Consider the following 12,942-nt stretch of genomic DNA (forward strand, 5'->3'; position numbering starts at 1 on the left):
TCTCGCCCAGACCCTTCTGCGCTCTCCGCCGCGCACGTCCTACTCGTTACGGCATAATGACGACGACTTTTTAAGGGTCGTCGCACTGGCACGTAACGGTAGTGTATAGGCAAAACGCTTCAGCGCCATCCATTTTCAGGACTGGTTGCTTCGGCAGGTGAGTCGTTGCACACTCCTTAGCGGATTCCGACTTCCATGGCCACCGTCCTGCTGTCATGAGCGACCAACGCCTTTCATGGTGTCCCATGAGCGTTTTTTAGGCGCCTTAACACTACGTTTGGTTCATCCCACAGCGCCAGTTCTGCTTACCAAAATTGGCCCACTTGGCACCGTCATCAGATCTCCGGCTTCATCGTTCGCGTAAGCCGGAGTTCTCACCCATTTAAAGTTTGAGAATAGGTTGATGTCGTTTCGGCCCCAATGCCTCTAATCATTCGCTTTACCGGATGAGACTGTTCGTATTCGACGCCAGCTATCCTGAGGGAAACTTCGGACGGAACCAGCTACTAGATGGTTCGATTAGTCTTTCGCCCCTATACCCAGTTCCGACGATCGATTTGCACGTCAGAATCGCTACGGTCCTCCATCAGGGTTTCCCCTGACTTCGACCTGACCAGGCATAGTTCACCATCTTTCGGGTCCCAGCATCTCTGCTCAGAGCGCGCCTACATTCACGGATTGGAAACGAGACGCCTCGGGAGTGCGAGAGATCGATCGAACGACCGACGCTCCATCCTCCCTGAGCGCGCGACGAGCGCGCGCCTTCACTGTCGTTACGCCTTTCAGTTTAAACATAACTCAATGACTCGCACACATGCTAGACTCCTTGGTCCGTGTTTCAAGACGGGTCCTGCGAGTGCCCGAAACTGAATCATCGCAGACTGAGACGCGCACGGTCCGAGACTGCACGGCGGCGACAACAGACGCGCCGCACCGATGTCCGCACAACGGCAGGACCTCGATAATACGACGTTATCTTGCGTCGGGCCGGACGCGCTTTTGTTTAAAATGCGCGTGCGCGATTCGTGTCTTCTACCGTCCGACGGCCGGTCGGCAAAACCGTCACGGTCCAAACGCCTTACCCTTTGACAGGTAAAGACGATTGGGCTCCCGAACGGCGCTTAGGCGAGCGTCCAATTAAGAAGTGAGCAGGGGTTAGAGCGGAAAAATCTGTAGGATCAGTGGAAAAAGGAATGAGAGGGCGAGAATTTAAAACAGCCTCTATTTGAGTGAGTAAAGTCGCCATTTCCTCATAAGTAAGATGAGTGGTTTGCAGTAAGCGCTTAAGATGATGCTTAGTAGAGCGCACGGCTCTTTCGGCGAGTCCGTTGAAATGAGGTGTATAGGCAGGTACAAATTTAAATTCAATGCCCTCCTGAGCCATGTGACCTTCAAGGTCGGACTGAACCAGAAATTGAGCCAGCTCGTTGGAAGTACCGACGAAATTTGTCCCATTGTCGGACGTGATGCTTTTGGGCTTCCCCCTGCGAGAAACAAAACGATTTAATGCAGCTTTGTAAGCCTCGCTGGATAAATCCGTAACGAGCTCGATATGACAGGCCTTTACTGCGTTGCAAACGAAAATTGCCAAAAATGACTTAATGAGTTTGCAGCCTCTGCCCTTTCGATCTGCTATTAACACTGGCCCTGCATAGTCAACACTACAGTGTAAGAAAGGAAACTCCAGTTCCGTACGGGTGGCCGGTAATTGGCCCATGATTGGCTGAACGTTTTCAGCCTTAAATCGGACGCATCGTACGCATTTATTGACGATGGTTTTGGAAAGGTTTGTGCCACCTAGAGGCCAGTAAGTCTGTCTGATATTACCTAACAGAAGTTGAGGTGGGGAATGTAAATATTTTATATGATAATTTTGAAATAATATTTTTGTAAAATCATAAGATAGGATGCTTGGTATCAAAACTATAAGGGGAATTATCTAGCCTGCCACCGACTCGGATAAAAAACGAGAGGAACTAAAACTAGAAAACAATCGCAAGTCAGAAGTTGATCACGATTTCGGTAATTATATCTATGAGTAGTATAAGAAAATAGTCTTTGTACGTTAAATAAAAGTAGAACAATATTTTAACTCAAGTAGATAAAGGAAGTTTATGGTGCTGCAACTGTAAGAAATTTGATGATTGCAAGAATTTTGTAGATTGATAAAATTAGTAAAAGCCTACAGTTGGACCTTACCCTACGCACACAGTAATGCGAAATAAACTATACAGGTATAAGTTTTAAATAAAATCATAACTTTCAGACATAAGTAGTTATCAAAAGCAGACTTTCCTCGACCTATTAGTCCGTTTGTCCGGCGGCGAGCACGGCTACAGCGATGAAGAGCTGCGGGAGGAGATACTCACATTGCTGGTGGCTGGCACAGACACCTCCGCCGTGGGGCTAGGCTACACGCTCAAACTGCTGGCGATGTATCCTAAAGTGCAGGATAAAGTATTCGAAGAGTAAGTCTGCGAATGAGGGCTTACAGTGCCTATTTCGCCCGAAGCCTTTTTTTCTGTTCCAATTTTTTTTTTGGTGGTCACCATCCTCTTATTCTGTGTGGGCCTAATAATTCGATTTAATTTCATAAAAACAGTGTATATTTTTTAGATTGCAAGAAGTATTCGGCGACTCGGATCGACCATTGGTTAAGGAGGATCTGTTAAAATTAAAATACTTGGAAAGAGTTTTGAAGGAATCACTACGATTATTCCCGCCGGTACCGTTCATTATCAGAAAAGTTTTAGAAGATGTTACTTTACGTATGTATTTAAAAATATATAACTAAATACATTATAATTTAATAATTAATAATTTTAATAATTAATAATTTATAATATTTCTTTGTGCTCACTGCCATACTGCACTAAAGATGTGTGCAGATTCAGTATGAAAAATCTAAAATGTGGGACCGTTAAATGAATTTTATGTAGCTGTATGTAACGTTTGACTGCATTTCAATAAAGTAACAAAAAAAGAAATATGTATTTAAAATGTCGCTTTGCATTTCTCTCTTGATATTTTCTTGGCAGGTTCTTTTCCATTTTACGATCTTAAACTATACCAAAATTACTTAAAATAACAATAACGTTGTTTTATGGTAATTCTATGAAAGTTTAATTTGTTTTGATTTGGTCAAAATTCTTATTATGTAACTTATAACAACCTATGTAAGTATCATATATCATTAAATTAATATTGAAGTTGTGATTTGAAAATTTCCTTGCAAAATATTTCACTAGAATATTTCCTTTTTTTTTCGTTGTATCTCCTAGTTGGGAATTTGTTTTCAAGTACAAAACTTGCATAGATAACAAAATAACTCAGTTTTATTTTTATATAATAGTTATTTTCATTTGTATGTCTATTGTAATGTTTATAGAAGTTTTGCTATATTTAGACGTCGTTGGATGCTGAAGGCGGATGACCGCATACTGAGAAGGCATTAGGGAAGGTCTATCTTCAGTAGTGCGTAAAGTCAGACGACGATGAACCTATTTTTGTGCATCTAGTTGTTGAGCATTGATTAGAGCAGACCAATAGTGCATAAGAAAACAGTTCCGCATGCATTTTATTAACAACTTCCTATAAAGTCAATGACTGTTCTTTTAATATCATATAAAATAATGTCATATTTGAATACGTAATATGCTATTTTTCATCGCTGGTTACATAAAAAGAGCTTATTTATTGAAACACTTGTATTATATCAAAGGATTTGCATTATATGTAAGTTTTCGAATGCAATTATTTTTGTATTTTAAAACACAATGAGGTTTGTCGGGTTAACGCTAATATCAATTGAGGAATGACCTGAGGAACAAAGCATCTTTATGAATAGTATCCCGGACGTGCTGCTCGGCACCTCGGTTATAATTCACTCTATTGTTGTTTGCGGCCTTGTTGAGCCTTTCACTGTGCTCTTTGGAAATTGTATCTAAAGTTTTTAAGACTTATTCTCTTTTGGGCATCATAAAAGCTCTGATTCTGTTATATTAACATGTATAACAATATTTAATCTAAGAGCTTTTTTAGCTAAGCGATTAGCTGCTTGCAAATGGTCGCGCGCGAAATTGCGGTTAGTTGTTTGGTGATAAGGGATCTTATTTAAGTACAAGAAATACTAACAAAGATGAATTTTGCTGAATTTAGCAGTCTTCACAATAAAGTATAAAACATTATTGATCATACATTTTTTTTATTAAGAACCTTTTAATCTGTGGCTAAAATGAAAACAAAGTTCTTATAACTTTGTGATTGTGTAGCACATATAAGGTGATACGACGAACGGTAATCCTCAAAGGAAGAACCGAGCTAGAGACAGCTTTGTGAGACTTGGTCGTGATAATGAAGATATTATTGAGACTGAGGAAGTTCTGGATGAAAGAAGGAAGAGGTCTGTTGAATACGACGACCGCCATACGTAATTCTACCCCGCCTACTTATAAAAACCGTGACGTGATTCCATATTCCTTCTTACTAAATTGTGATAAATCTATATAACCTTTAATATATACGGTTTTTTAACTATGATTGTATTTCTATTACCCTAATACACAATCCTAACTAGTGTTATGTGAAGATATGTTAGCATGTATCCATTCTTGTGTGATTTTTTTATTTTCTCTCTATTTGTATTATTTACTCTAAATGTATACTACGAGTATACACATGTAGAACATATACACATTGCATAATTGAACTTCCAATAGTGAAACTTGCACGAAAACATATTGCTATCTTTTTTTTAAAGAGAAAGAGAGGTATGGCAACATATTTTTATTCATACGTATAACCAGTAGAAACTCATACCTTTTTGATCATAAAATACCTTTTTGAAGACCTTCATGAGGATAAAATATAAATTTTCAACATAAAACTATTTGCGTCACCGGTTGTTTTCACGATTGAAAATTATATACATTTAAATTATTGAAGCATTTGCATAAATTTATTTTTATTTTTAACATTAAATTTGCGCTCAAATATGTTGTGTCTGATGAATCATGTTATGTATACAATACTCTACTCTAAATGTATTATAAAAATAACAAATATTAATTGTGAAAAATCCTGTATTTTTTCAATAACTGGAAAACTTCTACAAAGATCTTAAAATTTGCAACATTATTTTTTAATTTGCTTAATCAAATTAATTTTTATAATTTCTGCCTACATCTTATAAATAGATATATTTAATATTAAAGTAACAGTATTTGACTTAAAGCTCAGTATTAATATTATTAATTTAAAATTCATTAAAATTTTAATGTTGTGAATAAATATTATAAAAGAAAATTATAATTAAAATAACTATGTACGTGATAGTATTCGAAAATAAATGATGTTTTGATGATAAACTGGTGGAATTTTGTATTTATCGTAATCCCGAGATTACATCTACGTCTAATATTGTAACTCTAAGTTACATGGAAATTATCACTTAATTTCAAACGATTCTTCCCAATAATAAAATATTGCAAAGCTATTTATTATATTTAATTTAAAATTACTTGCAGACCATACTTTGACTTCTACAGACCTTTGGGAAACATATAAATTTTCATTTTGTTACATTCGTGATATTTATTGCATTTAAAATCTTACTAATATTATAAATGCAAATGTTTAGATGGATGGATGTTTGTTAGAATGTATCTCCAGAACGAATCAACGGATCGCAATGAAATTTAGCATAGATGTAGAATATAGTTCTGGAATAACACATAGGCTACTTATTAAGTTTTTCTTTAATACAGACTCAACAGGTAGTTATGTAAAATAATAAAAATCTCAAAATGTTTTATGACGCTCGAGGTGTGCCAGGACCTTGCCAATTTTTGTTATAAGTTGTTGTGACGATAATTTTTCTTAATTCTTCAAATGTTCTTTTTATATAAAATACATTTTCAATATTTATTACATATTGATTCTGATTACTTTGTATTATATAATAAAATATTTAAAAATAAAAGTTGTTTAAATTATTTCATAGTTATTATTTGCTAAAAAAATATGCCATTAATAACACTGGTCTGCAACGAAATCCTCCTTTGAATAAAAGTATGATCCGTTTAAAGAGTTTACCATCCTCAATCTATATCTGCTTTTCGTTTTATGCTATCACGTCTAATTTTTTTTTAAATGTTGATTTTAGATTTTTAGAAATTATGGGATTTTTTGCTATACTAATATTACTATACTATGTTATTCTCGCGTTAAAGCAACTTTAATTGGTTGAGATTGTATTTGCACACAAATAAACGGTGTGCAGTGATAGAAAGAGAGAAAAAAATATTATCTGACGCTTTTTTAAGCGAATATGAAAGAAAATTATATGGGAATATGATGTTATTACTGCAAGAAATAAAAAATTCACAATACGCATAGAACATTTGTGTTGATCTAAAAGTTGTAGCAATTTTAACTGGCCTGCAAGGAGGATGTCCTCATTGCAGTCCAGTTAAAATCACCAAATGGTAAATACCAAATTTTGTGGTTTTTTATGTGAGTGGGACAGTCGCGCAAAAGACAAACACAACATAGTAAAAAGCTGACCACAAAGAACCTTTTTTTTTTTTCAAAATCAAAACCTCTCTGAGTTTGTCTTCTGTATCTAAAAATGTAAAGGAATATCCTTTCGTTCCTAGTGAAAAAAATAATCCACCACTTCATATAAAGCTGAGTCTTATGAAAAACTTTGTGAAAGCCCAGTACTTTCAGTACTAGAAAACAAAGTTTCCCCGGATGAGGCGAAATTAGAAGAAGGAATTTTTGTAGGTCCTCAAATACTCGAGCTTATGAAGGACTCAAGTTCTAAAATAAATTTAATTCAATTCGAAAAAAGGGCGCAGACTGCTTTTGTAGAAAATTTGTGCCAAAACTTTCTTGGAAAAAAATCAGAACTATCAGGAAATCAAACAAGAACTTCTCATTTCCTACAAGGCTCAAAAAAGTAACATGTTTCTTAAAATTCATTTTTTGCACTCTCACTTAAAATTTTTCGCACCAAATCTCAGAACAGTATCTGATGAAGACTGTGAGAGGTTTCATCACGATATTTTGCACATAGAGAGGACACAACGGGAAATGGTCCGAAGCAATACTTGCAGATTTTTGTTGGTCGATTTATCAGGAAACTCCATTATAAAATATGAAAAGAAAAAAAAACGACTAAGTAAAATGGGATTAACAACTAGTAATGATATTGTCATATGCGTTTTAAAGGTTGTGTAATAGTGTACATCCAACATTATTTAAGTAATTAAATTAATGATAAAAATTTCATATTAAAAAATTGTTTTTCTTAAAAATTCCATCCCAAAGAATATAGATGTGCTAGAAAACTTTGAATGATATATTTATGTTCAGTATTGTTGTATCAGACAAGATAACTGCATAACATTTGAAGGAGAGAAAAAAAAATTTTTTTTGCAGACCAGTGTAATTTTCTATGTAAATATAAATTTTTTATAAATTAACTAAATAAAAATAACAAATAATGAAAATAACTTTTATAATGCGATTTATAAAACGGTGCCATTTAATTAAAAATATTTAAATTCATTTTTAAATTAAATAAAACTTTTTTTTTTATTCTTGTATTGAATAATATTTGCTATATATTATTAATAATATTAAATATTTAATTTTTAAATCTTACTAATATTATAAATGCGAATGTTTAGATGGATGTTTGTTTGAAGATATCTCCGGAACAACTCAATGGATCTTAATGTTATTTGGCACAAATGTAGAACATAGTCTGGAAGAACACATAGGCTATTTATTTAGATTTTTTTCAACTCCGCGTGGGCGAAGTCGTGGGCGACAGCTAGTTATTAAATAAACATAAATTTTGTATTTATCTGCACAATGAACCACAATTATATTTGAGAAATATTATAAAAATTAATAATATTTCCAACTAAATATATATTTATGTAAAATTACTAAGGTTACACAATATATGTTATGTATTTCTTATTTTAGAAGCTTCGGAAAAAAAAAACAAATAAATGAGATTGTTTTTTTTTGTGGAATAATGTCAAATATGGTCAACTTAATAGTTCACAAACAATTGGCATCATAAAAAAATGTTAAAATGTAATTTATACTGTTCGTAAGAAACTGGATTCTTACCACGATGCCACTGTTTGAGGTCCCGATGACGTCAACCCGTGAACATGTCGCATGCAACTGTGCTGAAATATCGGGACCTCAAACACCCTAATCGTGGTAAGAATCCAGTTTCTTATGAACAGTATATTATGTGATTTATAGGTTTTTATTCCGACGTTTCTTAATTATAGCTCTGAGAGAACAAGTAACGATATAAAGTGAGAAAATATCGATTATTGGTTTGTTAACTTTCTTCCCTTGATTATTTTTTTTTTTTATATGAGAAGGGGGCAAACGAGCGGCGCGAACACCGAAGTGATCATCGACGCCCATGGACATCCGCAACACTAGGAGAATTGCAGATGCGTTGCCGGCCTTTAAGAAAGATATATGCTCGCTTCTTGATTTAATGAAAATGGAAACAAATCGGAGTAGAACTGCCCTAAAAATTTACTTGGAAGCATTTTTATTTTATCTAGAGGTCATTCGCATTTTACGTTAAATAGTAATTTATTTCTGAACCGTTTTAACTATTTCATATTATAGGCAGTGAAAATAGATAATTTAATATTTTTACAAACACAATATAACCGTGGTGCCGGAGCGCGGTCGGACATTATATATGCTGATTACCATTTTGAATGCGCTTGCACGGCAGCTATTGTTGTTGTCGTGCGAACAATTGATTTATTATTTATTGAAAGACATTAGCGCGGAACGCAGCTTTGCTCGTAACAAATTTTCTTTCTCTAAAGGATTATTTTACGCTAGTGATGATATTGTGGTGTCGTAACATTGTTACAAAAGCATGCTTTTGGTTATATTTTTTCACATGCTTCTGCCATAAACCCATTGTTAAAGTGCAATAACACGATTAGATTAGCATATACGCCAGAGCCTTCCGTCAAATAGATCAATCTTTATCATATGTTATATCATTATTAATATCATATATATTACTTTATTATTATACCTAAAAATATATCTCTGTAAAATTATAATTTACTTTTATATATTTGTCCGAGTAAATGGCGTTTGTTTGCATTCATAGCATAAATATTTAGTCATTGATTTAACTTGTTTACTGATCAATGAAAATTAAAGCAAAAAAAAGAAAAATTCACTAAGGGTCGCCGCACACGGACACTCTCATTCCGTCTACAGCGGGCCTAAATAAAAAAAAAGATTTCCTTATTATTGAGCTATTATCGAATCCATTTTATTCATTTGTTATTTAAATCAAATAATAAGCAATACTTTTTGAAAAAAAAAAAACATTTAATTCAATCTACAGAGAGCGATGCGAAAAACATAGATGAATTGAAAACCTTCTTTTGAAAAAGATATAAAAAAAGTAAAGCATACATACTTCTTGTTCCTAGTTCCTATATTCCTCCAAAACTAATCAATATTGCTCACTTCACATAAAAGTAAATCGAACGCATCTCCAGTTAACATTTGAAAATGGAATAAAAATTCTGGTAACCAACGTTAATAATTACTATAAAACCGCCACAAATTAGTAAATATTCAATTAATAAAGTAAAAATTAGTTATGATGAATACGAAAATATCTCAAAAAAGATAAAAAAAAAGATCTAACCAGTTCAAGTAATAATAAGTTGTCAATAGAATACGACAATATAGTTGATAGCACAAAATATTGAATTGTATTTAAAAAAAATGATTTAAAGAAAATCGCCAACACTCCTTTAGTGAAATTAAACAAAATACCCAAAAAGGATGGATTATTATGTGACATGTGTAAGTTATAAGAAATATTTCTAATATAGAAAATTATCTTTTCCTGTCTAATTTTCAAAATTTTTTTAGATGCAAAATGTGAATATTTGAACCCAGGTGGTTCTATAAAGGACAGAATTGCATATAGAATGGTGCTGGATGCTGAGGAAAAATGCATTTTAGTACCAGGGAAATCTGTGATCATTGAACCAACTTCAGGAAATACTGGCATTGGTTTAGCTTTAGCTGCAGCAGTGAAAGGTTATTTTTAAATTTTTCCTGTATATTTTGACTATTGCTATTATTTGAAACAAGAAATAAAATTGTTAATTTTTAATTATTTAAAAAAGATGTAAGATTATATCTTCTGTTTGCCAAAAAGTTCAGTGGCTTAAGTTAGCTAAAGTGCAATTTTACTCTGTGAAAAAAGTAATTATAATTTTTTTTTACCAACAGGATACAGATGTATCATAGTTCTGCCAGAGAAAATGTCAGATGAGAAAGTAAACACTCTACTAGCATTGGGAGCGGAGATCATCAGGACACCCACTGAAGCTGCATCCCATGACCCTGACAGCAATCTCATGGTGGCCAAACGACTTGCTAAGGAGATACCGAATGCTGTTATGCTGGATCAGGTATAATTTTAATTTTTTTTTTTAAGGAAAAAATAATCTCAACTCCATGACTAGTGCCATATATAAGGTGTCTTATCAGGATAATATTATTTACACAAATATAAATGTCCTAAATTAAGAAACATATTTCTAAATATATATTCATTAAGTATATGTTTTGAAAGTATATAATTTTTTTTTTAATTTATTTGTTTATCTCCTTGTAAAAAGATATAAAATAAATCACTAATTACCCAGAAACAAATATTATCAGTGTTGCAAGATTAGTTGTGCATTTATATATTTTTAAGATAAAATAAGTCAGAAGCCAATATTTCGTAAATACTCCAAAAAGTGAAGTCGTGTTTTTCGCTGACATATGTATGTGTTGTTTTGTTTACAATATTTCGATCATGGAACAACGTATTTAGAAACTAATAACAACGAGAACAAATCTAAACGATAGTCCGGAGGCTACTATAAACATAGTAAATTAACAGACGTACTCGTATATACAAAGTTTTCTCTCCTGTAGACTTGTATAACAGAGCCCTGTCTAACAACACGGTCGGACGCCGGGGGTCTTTGTTCCGGGATTAAAACTAAATTCACTACAGGGTACAGACACGACGCTTTCTCCCTGCGCAAGTTTTGATGGAACACTTTTGTACGTTGCACTAATTAAAAACTTCACCTTTATATTGTAAGAAAAACTTCATCAGGTGATATAATATGTGAATTTAAAGCTTTGTAAAACGGGAGGTACTTAAGGTCTTATACGTGGTAGTATGATGTAAGAAATTATCATTAAATTGTTTTGGAACAGTTCACTTTTTGATACAAGCCTTCCCAATGCACTTCATTTTGATTTAATTCTTAACTAGCTTTTGCCCGCGACTTCATGCGCGCGGAATTAAAAAAAGCGTTACTACAACAACGTCACATAGGTTGTTTTTCCAGACTATGTTTTATATTTATGGCAAATTTCATCGAGATTCGTTGAGCTGTTCCGGAAATACGTTTAAATAAACATACATCCATCCATCCATCTAAACTTTAGCATTTATAATATTAATAAGATTTAATTTATCTTCACGTTTCGAAGAAAATAGATGTAAAATCTTTTCTCCTCTACTGTATCAGTTTAAATTACTTACAACTAAGTTTTTAGTGTGCCTTTCAGAATGCAAAATATAACCGAATCGAAGCCATATAAACCTTGCTTAACCTCCAAAATATAAACCTAGGTATTGATTACTATCAAACGTATCTTTACTGGTATTATTTTAAAACAGACGTCATATAAATACTGCAGGAACACAAACCAGCATTGTAACAACACGAAGCCTTATTACAACGAATTCACTTAACTCTGTTATAATAGAGAACAATATTTATCCGCAACATTAACCTCACCTTTTTACTCCTAATGGGGATATTATTCAGATTCACGGTGACTCGATAAATCTGCAGGTTTTGACTGTTACCTATTGGAACTCCTCAGAACATTAATATTATCAAAAACATTGTGACAATTGAAATAAGTACTTATGACAGGATAAATGGCTGTTACTCGAGGCTCCTTAACTCCGCAAATGGCCTCGACAAAGAACGCCGGATCCCCTTAATAAATCTTCACAATCACTCAGTGACCGTCCTCAGAGCCCTTTTTATTTTTCTTTCAATTTTTTCTTTGATTCGTCTTACTCTGAGATGTAAAAAGTTAGTCATTTTACGCGTAATTACTCCTGATACTAAATCTTATTCTTCGCTTATTTATTTATTAATTATTCTATAAATTTGTTCTATAATTTTATATTTGTAATATTAATATTAAAAAAAAAGTAATTAAATAAAATCTACTGTTGCAAGTTGTTTATTCTTACTGTTACTGAACAACTGTACGAATACAGAAAAAAAAGGTAACAAAACCTAACCTTAATAAGAAAAAAATAGAAAACCCGACTGCCTGAGGCTCTAATACATATTTTCCGTAAAATGATCCAAAGTATTGGCTTCTAAAAAAAAGTAAAACTTTGTTCCAAATCAAAAGCTACATTAAAAAAAATTAGTATGCACATGAAATCAATTTCATCCTTACTAGGTATTGTCCACGACTTCGTTTGCGGGGAATAAAAAATCGGGGAAACCAATATCAACCATTTTAATGAACTTTCTCGAAAAAATCCTTCCTTAAAAGTAAGACTATTTATTAATTTAAGTAATTACTTTGTTTTATATTCAAAGAAGAGTAACATTTTCATTGTTCTCAAAGTAGTAATTACATTTAAGAGCTTTATATAACATTATACAATTTTCTATTTAGCTAAGCCTCTTACTTCTACTTAAAATAAACTTACGGGTTTAGCACCAACATACAAATCTATAAATATTTTGTATACAATCCTTTAAAAACTTGTGAAAATATTTTTAGTATCTCTACACTTTACAAAAG

General features: G+C 33.1%; 2 protein-coding genes across 2 annotated transcripts; both read left to right on the forward strand.

Moving 5' to 3' along the window:
• The first annotated feature begins 1,288 nt into the window (after positions 1–1,288).
• On the forward strand, positions 1,289–4,433 carry LOC123723047 (cytochrome P450 4C1-like). The gene is made up of 5 exons (XM_045685587.1): positions 1,289–1,456; positions 1,944–2,022; positions 2,267–2,468; positions 2,617–2,768; positions 4,282–4,433. The coding sequence occupies exons 1-5, from the start codon at positions 1,289–1,291 to the stop codon at positions 4,431–4,433; spliced, it is 753 nt and encodes a 250-aa protein (XP_045541543.1).
• A 5,401-nt stretch (positions 4,434–9,834) lies between these two features.
• Positions 9,835–10,514, forward strand: LOC123723048 (cystathionine beta-synthase-like). Its single transcript, XM_045685588.1, has 3 exons — positions 9,835–9,891; positions 9,961–10,131; positions 10,327–10,514. The coding sequence occupies exons 1-3, from the start codon at positions 9,888–9,890 to the stop codon at positions 10,512–10,514; spliced, it is 363 nt and encodes a 120-aa protein (XP_045541544.1). The 5' UTR covers positions 9,835–9,887.
• The last annotated feature ends 2,428 nt before the right edge of the window (positions 10,515–12,942 follow it).

Source organism: Papilio machaon, chromosome W (assembly GCF_912999745.1).
Source record: "Papilio machaon chromosome W, ilPapMach1.1, whole genome shotgun sequence".
NCBI lineage: Eukaryota > Metazoa > Arthropoda > Insecta > Lepidoptera > Papilionidae > Papilio > Papilio machaon.

Bases quoted from the DNA above. Each gene is read 5' to 3' on its own strand.
- LOC123723047 (XM_045685587.1), top strand. From the start codon at position 1,289: ATGATGCTTAGTAGAGCGCACGGCTCTTTCGGCGAGTCCGTTGAAATG. The intron at 1,457-1,943 runs GTCGGACGTGAT...GGAATTATCTAG, and splicing joins CCGACGAAATTTGTCCCATT to CCTGCCACCGACTCGGATAA. The intron at 2,023-2,266 runs GTAATTATATCT...CATAACTTTCAG, and splicing joins AGAAGTTGATCACGATTTCG to ACATAAGTAGTTATCAAAAG.
- LOC123723048 (XM_045685588.1), top strand. The intron at 10,132-10,326 runs GTTATTTTTAAA...TTTTACCAACAG, and splicing joins TTTAGCTGCAGCAGTGAAAG to GATACAGATGTATCATAGTT.